At 54.9% G+C, this 14627-nt stretch overlaps 1 protein-coding gene across 8 annotated transcripts in view; it reads right to left on the bottom strand.

The window, feature by feature from the left end:
• The window catches only part of CADM1 (cell adhesion molecule 1), a 133809-nt gene extending 129078 nt beyond the window's left edge, over positions 1-4731 (bottom strand). For all 8 annotated transcript variants that reach the window (XM_027881356.1, XM_027881358.1, XM_027881359.1 and 5 more), the window contains exon 1: positions 4606-4731. In XM_027881356.1, the coding sequence (XP_027737157.1) occupies positions 4606-4714 (109 nt within the window). In that variant the 5' untranslated portion in view covers positions 4715-4731. The remainder of the gene's footprint in view (positions 1-4605) is intronic.
• Positions 4732-14627: the final 9896 nt, after the last annotated feature.

Raw genomic sequence — 14627 nt, 5'->3', positions numbered from 1 at the left:
CTGCTCCTCAGGGATTTGTATCCCCTGCTAGAATTCGGAGGGGGTGAAACAGAAAGTCAGGTCTTTAGAGCCCTTTCCAGCACCGTACAGTGCTCCGTGGGGCTCCTCAACACCCCATTCAATGTCGTGCAAAGATGCAAGGTGAGAGCCTGATGCGCAACAGAGCCAGAAAACCCAAAGGTTCAACAGGTAACAAGGACATCAAAACGGAGAAAAACTGTTGTTATGGCAAAAAAGGCTGAGAGAAAGTGAATGGGTGGTGGTCACACAAGGGCAGGGCCGTCAGAGAGTCGCCTGCGCCCGCAGTTATCGCAGCTGTGCCTGCCAGCACAAATTAAAAACTGGAATATCTAAATCCAGCTCGTGGTTGAGCCACAAACGCCGGCTCGTCTCAGCGCAGCACAGGCCAGTCACCACGCGCCCCAGCCGGCAGCTCCTCGTGTCCCAATTACCAAAGCTGAGATTGAAGCCTCGTGGTATTTCCCCTCAAACTTGCCTGCCACACATCCAAACCCACCCTCTTCCCCAGCACGCTGCCCCGAAGCGCCCGAGCCCACGCCGGGCGACCTTCAAAGCGTTTGTGGCGGAGCTCCCCGGGAACCGCGGCAGCAGCTGCTCCTGCAGCCTGCAATTACATCGCGGGGAAGCAACTGATTTACGGAACTTAAACAAGTACGTACCACTCCTAATTACAACATTCCACCTAGGGTCTCTCCTTCGTGGCAGGTTTCCACACTGAGTCCCTTTATTTAGCGCTGGTGGGTTTGCACCGCACAACCTTCCCCGGAGAAACAAGCACAACTAATTTGTTTAACACGTAGCATCCAATTTCTCAGCAGAGATACTGGCTGCGTGTCCACCTTTGTTTGCACTCTAAAATCTCAGTGTAAGTATTCACCTCCTGGCCCAGCTCCAGGGAAGGCTGCAGCCTTGCACTTGTGCTCTGCTCCCGGCCTCTGGAGCCTGCCGAGATCCTGAGACATGTCTGGATACAAGAGGGAGCCCCTGCTTTCCGGACAGAAGTACCACCAGGTGATACCAAAAACCAGAATAGGAACAGGCTGTCAAAACCCCTTTACCGAATATGACAATAATCCCTAGAAAAACAGGCACTAAGCAGAAACATCCAGAAAATTCTGCTGACATGCCAGGACCAGGAAGGTGGCTTTAGTTTTTGTGAGCAAACACATTCTGAGGGGTGCTTGGATGGTCCATTTAAATACAGGGTGTATCCAGGCCGGAGCACAGGTTTCATTCCAGGTGGTCTCAGGCAGATGCAGGGTTAAGGCGCTGACCCATTTTCCATGCAGCAATAGGGCAGAGAGCACGCCCGATGGCACAGCCATGGCCCCACGAATGCCTCTGGTCCTGGCAGGACCGGGGGAAGGCTCGCCAAGCACCCGGGTGACCGAGCCAGAGCTGTTTGCTTACAAAGCCTTCTTTATTTACACACCAGGAAAGACAGCCCAAGGCAAACAAAGGCGACGGCAGCGCAGCATCGGCAGAGCGGCCGCTGATACGGCCCAGGGGTCCCCTAGGGAGTGCGACTCTTCTCTGGCCTCCTATCCCCACAGCCATCTCCGTGCACAAACAGTGGCTGCCTGTGCCAAGGGGATTCCAGCTGTGTCCATCCCGATGGCATCCATCCCGACAGCATCCATCCTGGTTGATGTCCATCCTGCCAAAGGTGCTGACAGCTGCCCCCTCTTCAGAGCCGAATGTGCACGGAGCAGAGCGATCTCCTCGCTTTCCCATCCCAAGGAGCCTCCTTGGCAGTGGTTTCAAACCAGATTGTCGTGCTTATAAACCTGGGCTCAACTGCCTACATGCAAGACAAATGAACCCAAGCTGCAACCCAGATGGATCGCTGGATTCCCCAGCCCCTTCCCTGCCGGCACTCGCATCGCATGCAGAACGCAACGCGTGTTGCTGAAGGCCAGGGATGAGAAGACTCGCCTTGCTTGCATACAAAGGCTCCTTGGAAACTCACTCCGTGTTTACAAAGGAGCCTGGCTCAGCGCAGCCGCGGTGGGAGCACTCGCTATCTTCACGGGGGGCTTCTCCGGGGCTGGTTTAACGTCTGCAAACACGGAGGATGCAGCCACGACCACCCTTCGCCAGCCCATTGCAGCTCCGTGCCATGGCCGGGTCGCAACTCCGCGCCGACGCTGCCTCCAAATGCCACCGCTTCAGCCCGAAAGTTGCTCTTCCTAAAGTGCTGTGTGACATCGCTCGACAGACACGCTGCGTTCCACCCCAGCGCTGCCCGACCGCCTCGGTGCAAGCCGAGACCATTCCTCAGCCCTCGCCCTGCTGCACAGGGGCACTGCGGAGATTAATCAACCGTAAAGCATCGAGCGCAGACAGAGGAGCCACAGACACACACAGACCCAGCCAGATGCACAGGCTCATCCCAAACCAAGTCCCAGGGGTGCCTGCTGCTGTTCCAGTGACCCCCGTGCAGGGAAGCAGCAGAGCCCTCAGCATCGCTCTGCATCACGGGGGTGTCACCACGGCAGTGCCACAGCGCTCGCACCGCGGGGCCTCGGGTGGCAACCGCACGGGAGACACAGCGGCAGCGCTCTGCGATCCACGCCAACGCTGCTGCCACACGCTAACGCTGCCTTCCCGGAACACTGACGCTAACGAATAGATAGCTTGGTAAAAGGGGAGAACGGGGGGGAAATAAAAAAAAAAAAAGGGGGGGGTGTCTTTAACCATAAGGAAATTTTGCCTAAAAGCAGGAGGTCTGGGATTTTATCCGTGATTCACAACACAGCACCATAACCACAAAATAGCAATCTTCCCCTAAACAGCACCACAACCTCAGCTTACGCTGCGCGGTGCTTCTCACCCCGATGTACAGGTCAGCCTGTACAGCTGCGATCCAGCATCCAGCCCTGCTTTTGTTTCCTTTCAGCGGCTCCGCGATCCCACATCGTGGCATTCCGCCCTTCAGCCGGGCAACGGTGACAGGCTGAGCCTGCCCGGGGATCACTCGGCCTCCAGTTAAAAACTGCTCTTACACAGACGATTCAAGGTGAGGATTTAAGAGCAAGGCAGCAAAACCAAGGATGGAGGCAGCTGTCCTGCAGGAGGGCTCTTATTTCCAGTCCAGGCTTCTCTTGGTGCCAGGGTCTCCAGGTCACATCACCGGCAGGAGATACACCCGGCAGCGAGCAGCACCAAACGCGATCCCACAAACAGCAACAAAACATCTAAGAAGCTGCAACACATCGACCGCGGGACCACTCGGGCGATTGCTGCCGGGCACGGAGGGGCCGGACCGGAGCGTTTCCCGGTCTCGCAGCTCGCTCCCATCGCTCCCGATGGGCGCTCCGGGATGCGGAGCGCGGGTCTCGGGGCACAGCCGAGCGCGCTGTAGGAAAACAGAGTCCCTGTCGGAGCCAGCCCCGGACCGAGGGGGAACAAGCTGAAAAAAGTGACACCGGCTCTCTCCCCCCACCACAACCCCACCAAAAAGGCCGCCCGGGGAAGAGAGCGGGGAAGGCATGGACATGTACACAGGCTGTGAATAAAGCTCTTTGTTCGCCGCGCTGCTGGCCCCTGCGTCCCCCCTTTCGTACGAGCGGGATTCAACAGATCGCTCAATAGCCTCTTGTTCTTCACAAACATCCCAGGCAGAGCATCCACTCCCTCCGGCCATGCCGCCCCGTGCTGCCCCACGGGCACGCCAGAAACGTGAGCTGGTGTTAACGGGGAATGTTTGAACGGAAGATTCAAACCGGACACGAGCGCAGGGCGCTGCGGCGGCTCCCGGGCTCGGCGGGAGCGATGCCGGGCTGGGCGGGGGGCTCGCCCGTCGATTTCGGGCATCGCGCCCCGAGGGGGCCGCGGAGGGAACCCCACCGGCCCCGCTCGGGGGGCCTCGTTAGCCTCGCCTAATTAGTGCCCGCTGCAGCCGCAGCGCACGAGCCCTGTCGATCGCCCCCGAGCGCGCCCAGCGCGGGGAGGGAGGAGGGTGGGAGCGGCTGCGGCGGAGCCCCCGCGGCCACCGGGGGAGGGAGGGGAAAGAAGGCAGGGAGGGGAGGAAGGAGAGAGAGAGAGAGAGGAGAGGGAGGGGAGGAAAACGGAGAGGGAAGCGCCGCTCAAGTTCCACTCGGATTCCAACAGGTTCCCCGCTCCCGCGGGGGTGCAGCATCCCCCCGCCGCCGCAAACACCGGGGGGAGGCGGAGAGGGGGAAACAGAGGGGGCGCGCACAGCAATTAGTTTTTAATTGCGAGGCCGCTGATGAGCCCCCGGGCAGCGGGAGAAGCCGCTTCCATGGAAACGGGCAGCGGCTGCCCGCGCCGCCCCGCCACGCGCGGCTGAGCCCGCCCGCCGCTCCCGCCGCTCCCGCCGCTCCCGCCGCTCCCGCCGCTCCCGCCGCCGGGGGCGCTCCCCGGGACCACCGGCCAGCCGGGCGCACCGGGCACGGCGCGGGGAGATCGCGGGTGGGAGGACGGGCGCGCCGCGGACCCGCGCTAACCGGGGGGGCGGGGGGGGGTACTCGAGCTCCGCCGCGACCCCCCCGGGGCGAACCCCCCCTCCCCGCTACCGCCCGTCCGCGGCGGCGCCCCCGGCGGGGATCGCGTCCTTCCTACCTCTGGGGATGATGGCGGCGGCGGAGAGGAGCAGCAGGAGCAGCGGGAGGAGCCCCGGGGCGCCGCCGCCGCTGCCCGCGGGGCCGCTGGGCTGGGCGCGACCCGCCATCGCCGGCACCTGCCTCGCTCTGCCGCCGCCGCGCGCCGCCCGCGGGAGATGGCGCGTCACGGGGCGGGCAGCGCCACGAACACGCCCTCCCCCGCCCCGCCCCGCGCGGGGACCGAGCCCCGCGCACCCGACCCCCGGCCGGGGGGAGGCAGCGCCACAGCGGGGACGAGCCCCGCACCGCCGTGCCCGAGCCACCACAGCCGCCCCCCACTCCGGCTCCCAGCTTTGCCCCTTAGGAGGGTCATCGTGCCTCTGCAACATCCTCCACCCACCCCCTCCCCTCCCCGTCCCGGGGTACCACCCCAGCATCCTTCATCGATATCCCCCCTCAGCATCCCTCCGGTCAGCAGCGTGTGTGTGTGTGTGTGTGTGTGTCCCCAGTGTCCTTCCTCCCGCGCTGCCCCCCGTTCATCCTCCTGCCGGGATCGTGTGTGCCCCCGCCCCAGCATCCCCTCGCGGGGTCCCCCCGGTATCGCCCCCCGTGCCGCTGGAGGCGATGTTGAGCCTTCCCGGCTCCGGGGGAGGCCGGAGCCCACGAGCCCCCCGGCGGCGGCGATCGGGGCTCGGTAACCGCAGACAGCAACAAATCCCCCTTTCCTGGGGATCTTTCACCCGCGAGATGGTTTTAGGGGGTGTTAAACGGAGAAAATTAACAAATAAACCCCCAGAACTGCCCCTGCCCGGGAGGGGTCCGAGCTCCCCTCCCACCCACAGCACCAGAATAGAAACGAGGAATAGCTGACACTGACAAATCACGCGTTAATGGGGCAAACACAGAGGATGTCAAATATTCCCAACCTTATTAATTAGGTTATTCCAAGTTAACCTAAGGCAGGTGAGTTGTCAGTTCAGCTTTATCATCCCAGATTCTGCCAAGCCTGAGGTTAAAACCGCCCAGGGCAAGTGTTGAGTCACATGTGGGGCTTGGAAGAGCTTTCACCCATTGGAATGCGAAACAAAGCTGGTTTCACACCTGAGAAAATGCAAAACACTACTGCTTTGGATTTGGCTTGAGGCATCTCCCCTCCCTGTATCCCTGCCTCCCCATGCCACATTGTCACCTATGATGACAAGCCTTTCTGCTCCATATCCATGCCAAACATCTCCCCTTCCTGCTCAACAAGCAGAGTTCAGGGCCACCATAACCATCACGATTCCATAACTCAGCCTGATTCATCTCCCAGTTTGAGAGAGCATTTGACTTCACCTGAGATCCCAAATTCCCTCCTCTCCAGGACGACCCCAGCCCCACTAAACACGGCAGAGGAGCTCCATTGGCCACTGGGCCATCCCACATCCAGGTATCTTGCGTGTCTGTCCTTAATTACACAGAGCAGCCCCTCCTCCACAATATCACACATTACGACCCGCTGTGGCTCAAACATCAATTGAGAGACAACCCGAATTAACTAAACAGGTTTATAATAATTCAAGTATTCCGAGGGTGAGAACAATAAGTAGTAGGAAATACAATTTGCATAATAAATATCAATATCACAACAGCTAAAACAAACCATGACAAATTATCTGCTGGTAAATGGCCGGGAGATTATAGAATGCAAATTGCAAATCCTGAACTCTAGGAAATGACTTCCCTAACCTCCCGCGTCTCGTTCAGCAGACGGAGAGGGACTCGGGCTGGACTCAAACTGGCGATGTTCCTGCTGGAGACGTCTTAGTGCCTTCCATTATGCATCAACTTTAATTTCAAGAGGAAAGCGATTTCCTCTGTCCTGGAAGCTTAGCCTCAGATTATTTGTCACAGAGTGTTTAGCAGTGACGATACTGCGGCGCGAGGCCCGCTGGCAGTGATGGAAAGCTGTATTAAATCAAGCCACTGGCAGCCAGGGACAGCTGTGGAGCCGGGAGCGTGGCAGCAGCGGGGGCACGAGGGGCAGGAAGGGCTGTGAGGGCTGACCTGACCCACGAGCACGGCGGGTGTAATCGTGGCTGTTACGTGACGGGGTCACTCCCTGAGTGACAAGTCCCACTGGCAAGAGCCCACTCACTTCTGAGACTCGCCCTCACCACAAAAGCTGGTGGGAAACGGGGGATGCTGGAAAACCACCGTGGTGGAGCTGCTCTGGAGCGAGGACTACGGCCCTGGAAAAACCCAAGGGCCAGCAATGCCCACGGATGCCACTCCAGAACCTGGCACTGGGGTGAGGAGAGGAGCCAGTGACAGAGGAGCTCCCCCAGGGCCCTGCTCTGTGCTGCCAACAGTGAGGGCTGAAGTGCCACAGCCTCGAAATCAAGCCTGTCCACAGACCTCCAGCTGCAGCTGGCGCCCACATCAAAGATCACGTTTCCTTGCATTGACATGGGTCAAGAGCGGCAGGAATTCCTCCTGGGAGCCTCAGCCATGTCACTTGGAGACCCTTCCCATGTGTCATTTCTGCTCCCCCCACTGCGGTTTAGCACATCTCAAAGACCAGATGGTGTTTTTGCATTTTAAACCCAATAAGCCATTGTTTGTTAATTCAACTTTTAAATCAGAGCAGAAATGAACTTAAAAATGAGAATTCCAATCTGTGATATAGTTCCAGAGACAGAGCCAAGACCCATGGTTTCCAACACACAGAGAGAGGCAGGAGAAAAAGGATAAAGGCGATTTGTGCTCCACCTCCCCGCAGCACAGCACAGCACAGCACAGAACGGTGGCTGGGACATGCCTCAAGTGGCATTTGGCAGTGGGATGAAGCCACAGACCCAGGGATGAGCAGCAGTTGCTGCCAAAGGGCCGAGGACTGGAGCAGGCCTGGTGCAAACCGGCACTAGTCCTGCCACTGCCACCACCACCATTGGGAACGATGTCAGAGGACACAACATCACCCAGTGGGTGGCTAATTCCAAATAACCAACACAATATAGCCATTACAGAAGAAGTTACAGTAGAAGGTGTTTTCAGATAGGTTTACAAAACCAATTCCCTTTCCTTAGTTTCACAGACTGGCAAAGGGAGCCAAGGTGGCTCACCAGCTACAACAGCTTTCACCACGTGCCCTGGGCTTTGCCATTTGTTCCCCAGGAAGGGAAAAAGAACCCAAAACTGCCTGAGTTTTCCTCCCTAGAAAAGGGCTATCCCACAGAACACAGCCAGGTATAGCAGGAGTTGCCATTCCTCTTTGAGCCTCACATTAAAGGTGTTGTAGAGACCGCGACCAAACCGCTCCCCCCACACCCAGCAGTGTTTGTTCTCTCTCTGTTTGTTGTCAAGAGAAATAAAACAGTTGTCGATCTTGGGGAAAGCACCGGCTCTGAAATTTTCAAAGAGCTGCATGGAACTTTAGCCACACAATTCACATGAAAGAGGCACCGGGCTAAATCCTGTGTAACTCTTTGAAAATGGAGGAGTTTGTCAAAAGGAGCCTGGAGAAGGAATAATCAAGTTATAGCATTTCAGATTTAACGGCTCGCCTGGAAGACACCTTGGTGCTCTCTGGGTGGGTTGTGTCCCCTCTGCTGGCAGGACCCCCCAGTGGGATCACACAGTGCCTCCATGTACCTGTCCTCTGCCTGGGGAGCTCAGAGATGCCTCTTTAAAAATCAGGTAAAAGTGCAAAGCCTAATTTCAAGTCTTTCATGTGCTGTGAAAAAGTTGTCATTGGCCACGCTCTCCCTCTGTAAATTCAGGGTTTAGTTACAGCACAAATCACTCCCGATATATTTTATTTATCTTCCTTCCGCTGCAATGAACAACAAATTTGTTCAAAGTTTCCAGAGGTAAAACAGAGGCTGAAGGACCATGCAAAGCTTTGCCAAGGACAGAGGGAACAGGGGATTGTCCAGCTCCATCGGGGTTGGGAGCTCTGTGGGGTCCTCACCCACATCTCCCTCACAGCAGAGCCCAGGCAGGGAGCCCTGTGCCCATCCCACAGGCTGAGCCAGTGGCCTGAGCATCTCCCAGGATCCACTGCAGCCCACGGGCAGCTCTGAGTGTTTCAGATTTGCACTGAAAAGGATGTGCATTTCAAAAGGATTCCAAAAACCACCAGTGCCAAATCAGTAACTGAAAGCAGCACGTACAAGGGGGGTGTCATATGGTGACTTCACCTCTCTTGGGCCAAGCACTGCAGGTGCACACAAGGACCACTCCCATCGCCTGGAGCGATAGTGTCACCTTTGTACCACACGTATGTTGGGTACCCACTGCAAACACCACATTTTCACATTTAATTTACACAGTTTTCCCCCAAACCCACTGGATATTCCCATTTGTCGCTTCCCTGCAGGTGTGGGGGGGTAGGGGGCTGTTTTTACATTTTCATTTTTGTTTCCACAGCTAAAAGATTCCATTTAATTATTTTTGAGCCACAAGTGTGACAATAAAACGCAAAAGTCTTTTGATTTTGGAGCAATCCTATTGAGGATCTGAGGGGCTGTCATCAGTGCAGCATCAGTCTTCATTATCTGATTCTTTTTTCAATTGGCTGAGCTTTACAGAGCACACGGCTCTTTCAACAGGATGATAAAGGGGTATTTGAAATAAACAGAGAGAGTCCCCAGCCGGCGAGTACCTCGGATTGCTGCGGACTGTGACTTAATGCTAACTCCTGTGAACTCCAGCTTTTTATCTTTTAATAAAAAAGCCATACAGATGGGATTCTTTGCTCAACTAAAACCTTTGTTAAGAAAAAAAAAAAAATCCAAACCCTAAGGAACAACAGGCACTAAAAGTGTAAAAGTTCTCTCCGAGCAAACTGCCTTGCATGTATTTATTCAAGACCATCCAGAAAAAAAGAGCATTTCCCTGGCACCAATAGCTGATCCATCGCTATCCCTGCCCCACACAGGAGCAGGCTGGCTGCAACCCTGCTACTCCAATGCCTCCCAGTGCAGGGCAGGGGCCTTTCTACCCTTAGGATACCTGATTTTACCCAAAAGTCTCTTTTTTGCCCCAGATCCAGCCTCGTGAGTCGGCACAAGCAGCTGCTGTGACTGTATCATTTAGTGCCTGATAAGGTGTAGGCACCAAACACTCACTTTTCTCTCATCTCCAACAAGCACAACCAGAAAGGTTAAAGCTCCCCAGTCTGCTGAAACAAGAAGAAATATTTTCAGATGGTTTTAAAGAAACCAGATTATGCCCCAGTGTAAGGATAAAGCAGGGCCAATCCAGCCAGCCTGGCTCCCCTAACCTTTTTACTGATGGAGAATAAGGAGAAAGCTATAATTCAGATTTTTGTTTAATTTTTTTTTTTTTTTAAACATAGATCTAATTGAGAAAGGAGAGGGACAAATCATTTTACGGTCTTGCATCATCCTTCCTGCAGATGAGTCTCTAAGGCACCCGCGCCATAAAACGCAGGAACTGTGCCCTCTGCATGTTGTTGTGACAAATTTCAAATCAAGAGGGTGCTTGAATGGGATTTATTACAATTGGAAGACAAGAAATGGTAATCTTTATGAGCCAATGACACAGAGCCTTATAATAGGAGAATGAAGTATCATTTTAAATGTAAAGCAAATTAGATTACCGGGGTCAAACCCTTCTACAGAGACATCATGTCTTCAGAGGCCTCACGCATTTGACATCCTCTTTTCAGGTTTCGCATTAGCATTTAAGTGTTTTTTAAGTGTCTTTAATATTCTTATAGGAGAAAAGTGACTGGAAAAGTCAAGACATGGAGATCATGGGGAGGGGAGGAGGGAGGACATCAAAATAAGCACCAGGGAAGCCACAGCCCTGCATGAGGAGACGCTCCAGTGCTGCTGATGCGTGTTGAGCGCAGTCCAGTCACACTGCTCACAGTCTGAGTCCTCCAGCAGAGCTGGGTTTGGTTCAACTCACCCCCCACCACACAGGTTTCGGTGTCAGTGTCTTCTGGGAGCAGCCAGGGACACTCCTAACCCAGCCCAGTGCTCCAGACAGGCACCACAGCAAATTATTTGGGGGTTTATGTTTGTTTGTTTTATGTAAGCTGCAGAGAAACAAAACACTTTTGATGCTATCAAAGGCCATATCTTCCCCACCACATGATGCCTTTTGGGTGTTGCCTGCCCCACCTGAATTCCAAAAAACCCAGCTCTATCCCAGTGACGTTTGACCCTGGGTTTTTGAAACACCCAAAAGGTGCAAAGGCAGCAGTCGCTGGTTCCCTAAATCATTGTACAGGGTTTGTCTGGGGGAAGCAGAGCCTGGTAGAACATTCTGCTCCTCATCTGCACAAAGTGAAGCTCATAAAGTGACACCAGCAAACCCATAAGACCATCCACTCTAAGCAAGCTGCTACCAGTTACGGACTGGTTTTCCCTCCAGTATCTTGCTCCTACAGCCACAGTTTGTCATTCCCTACAGCATCTCCTTTTCCAGGGAGACCTCGAGCTGCAAGAAGCAGGTCCCAGCAGGTCCCAGCAGGTCCCAGACCTCAAAGTCAGGCTGACACAATTACACTGATGTAAGTAAACACCTGAGCACACAATGCAAAACTTGGGCCATTCCTCCGATTTCAGAGACTTCACGTCTTAATCATCTGTCAACACCACACGTACCCGAACGCAGTACAGAGGAAAGGTCTCCCAGAAGGGATCCAAACACCACACATGAAAGGAAGAGCCTTACTTAGCCTAGAGGGAATTTCAAATGAGGTTCAGCATTACTGCAGCTCTCCCTGTCAGGAGCAGTTAGGTTTTCATTGACTCCTTTTGTACCAGCACAGCTCGCTTTGAAGAATTCGCAAACATCTTCACCTTCAGCTCCTGTCTGCGCACTCTGGCTCGTCTCTGGCACGGTGAGAGCTCTCCAAAGCCACAGCCAGGGGCCAGGACCCAGCTGCAGCGGGTGCTGTGCAGCAAACAGGAGTTTACCACTTGCTGCTCCCTGAAGAGCCTCCCCTCACTCCAGGCACAGACAGGGGACTGCAGGGGAGGTGCCAAGACAAAGACTGCCACAGGTCAGAGGGAGAGGCCCTGGCACACCGCTGGCTGGCTCTGACAGCCCAGGGCTGGGGCAGCCAAAACATCCCTAGTGCTGCTCCAGGGACACACACCAGGCTCACCAGCCCCTCAAATCACAACATTCCATCGACATCCCAGCAGTTACCCATCATCTCCTTTCCACCTGCCCTACACTCTCCAGGGAGCATCTTTCTTATTTATCACCAGAGACAGGCTTAGGAGGGAGACAGTGTCTGCTTATGGACACACAACAAGCAGCGTGCACCTTCACTGTGGTGAAGTGCAAAGAACTCGGGGCAGCATTAAGCAAAAGGATCTCAAATTTGTCTTCCTGAGCAAAAGGCTTTGCCCACGTGGGGAAGAGACAGCCTGGCTGTGGACTGGGGAGGGCAGACCAGGGCAGGCTGATGGACTTTGGAAGTGACAGAGAGCTGTGCTTTCCATGGGATGGCTGGACTTTCCAACCAGCAGCCAGGACACTGCAAACAGGAGTGTTTGCAGGTTGCCATCACGAAGCTCCTGCCATTCCCTGAGTGCCAGGTGGACGGATGAGACTCCAAAGTCCCTGAGCATGGACCTGCTGCTCCTCCACGTCCTTCCTGTCTGCTCAGCTCCCGGCAGCACACACAGGCTCCGTGCATGGAGCTGTTACACATAAACACACACACACACACAGGGTTTTAAACATGCATCTTAGCCTAGTAATTGTGGGGCTTTTGTAAGCTTGTCTCAACTTGCCGACAGCTACAGAGGAAAACATAATTCGTTAACTCTACGTGAGTATTAAAGAACAAAGCTGGAACTCCCATACAATTATATTTTATCTCAGAGCAAGGTGAAATCATTAGATATTAGTGAAGTGCAGTGGCACAAAAATGATCTGTTAGCGGGGGTTCATTACATTGTATTTTCAGAGCCAGGAAGATCAATGTGTTCATGCATCATGAATTAGTCTCATGCCTTCGTCTTCTCTGCTCTCCGGAAACCCAACATGATCTATCGCCAGCCATACATCATTGTTTCAGCCTCGTGCAGCAATGACAAAGCTCCAGTTTCCACTTGTCACACTGACCAGCTGCATTTTTCTGCACAAGAGGGAAAAAACACCGAGCAGGAGGAAGAGGGTCATTCCTGGGCCAGGCTTTGCAGTAAATTTCGGCCCTTCAAACCTCTCCTGTTTCTGTAGATCCATCACTTTTATAATCTGTGCCTAAACTTGCTTTCCTTGCTTATATCCAAAGCTCAGAGAGCTGAGGGAAATTAAAGGAGTAAATCCATTAAGGGATTCTGTCGAGCTCCTTCCTGCTGGCACAGAGCTCTGCCTCCCTGTGTGCATCCTCCAGGCTTGTGCTGGGAGCAGAGGGGTTCCCATCCCTCCAATCCTTTTGTCCTCTCCCCCTCTGAGTCAATAGGAAAATACCATTTTCCCAAACACCTGGCAGCATGAGGCCTCTGGAAGAGCCTCCTCTGCTCTTTCATTATCCTCCCTGTGGGCACCCAGGCCAGGAGCTGCAGCCTCTGCCTTTCCTCACCACTGGCCAGGGCAAAATCCTCTTTTTGCCTGCTGTCTAACCCAGTTACAGGTTTGAGTGTTCCCTTTTCCCCCTTGACCACCGAAACATCCACTGCTGCACACTGCAATTACTGATGGAGAGGCAGGCAGGAGATAGCAGTGGCTTCTCCCACTTGCAGCATTCACCCCCTGCCCAGGCTGGAGCAGCCAAACAGTCCATGACTCTGATGTCCCTTCACCACCCCTGGAGCATCCCTGAGGTGCCGCTGTCCCCATTTCACAGACAGGACACTGAGCTGGGGACCAGTTAGTTCAGTCCCACAGAAACTACAGACAACACAACCCCTTGCACCTGGGTCCCCATCCCCAGCACCTTCCCTGCTCGGGAGCATCCAGGCAGGAGCAGGGGCTCTGTGCCCTGCTCAGGGGGTGGGTGGGTGGGCAGGAGCTGCCTCGGCACTGCCAGCCCCCACCACCCACCCAGCGCCGCTTCCGGGCACGCACAGGCCTGGCTGCAGTGTTTATTTTTTTAAAAACATTGATCAGCACTGCTTGAAACATGACAGTGTGCCAATACTTCCCTTGTTACGTGACAGATGACTGCGCGGACGCCGGGCTAATGCCGCTCTCGCTCCTTATTATTCACTAATGCTCACAAAGCAGCTGACAGTGGGCTGAGCTCTTTAGGGCAAATCGTTTCTTTCCCAGCCTCAGATGCTTTCAAGGCAACGATTCAGCCGTGGCTGGGGGGTCAGGCCCCCCAGACTCCATTTGGGTTTGTCCCCTGTCATGCCGTGGCTCTGCCGACAGAGCAGGCAGCACCCGGTGAGCAATCCAGCTCTGCCCAAGCTCTTGGCACGCCAGGACACACTGGATGGGGGCAAACACTTTTTGAGATACATGCTGGTGCCACTCCTGGCCCATCAGAGATCCCTAGGTCTCGGGAGGGGGTCTGAGCACCTGCCCTCCCTATGAAGAAGGAGCTGCCAGTCTTTCCATGCCCTCTCCATGGAATCACAGAGCCATTTTGGTTGGAAAAAACCTCTGAGATCAAGTCCAACCTTTGACTGATCATCACCTTGTCCACTAGACCAGTGCACTGCAGGCAGCCCATTCCAACACCTGACCACCCTTCCCATGAAGAAATCCTTCCTGATGTCCAACCTGAACCTCCCCTGGCACAGCCTGAGGCCGTTTCCTCTCATCCTTTCACTTGTTCCCTGGAAGCAGAGCCCGAACCTCACGTGGCTCCACCGCCCTGTCAGGGAGTTGCAGAAAGTGGTAAGCTCCCCCTTAGCCTCATTTTCTCCAGGCTGGACAATCCCAGCTTCCTCAGCTGCTCCTCATACGCTCTCCTCATCCTCCCCCATCCCAGCCCTCCGCAGGAGCCAGGCACAGGCTCCTGTCCCGGTGAGCCCAGCCCAGCCCTTGCCGTGGCTATTGACAGTGGTGAGCGGGGAGCCTTTCAGTGCCTCTTTGTTGGTTTTAAACAATGACTGTTAC

This window comes from Empidonax traillii, unplaced genomic scaffold (assembly GCF_003031625.1).
Source record: "Empidonax traillii isolate 1590-97213 ecotype Southwest subspecies unplaced genomic scaffold, ASM303162v1 scaffold87:size1256882, whole genome shotgun sequence".
Lineage (NCBI taxonomy): Eukaryota > Metazoa > Chordata > Aves > Passeriformes > Tyrannidae > Empidonax > Empidonax traillii.
Note: the sequence above shows the minus strand (reverse complement) of the source record. Positions and strands in the feature narration are given on the sequence as shown.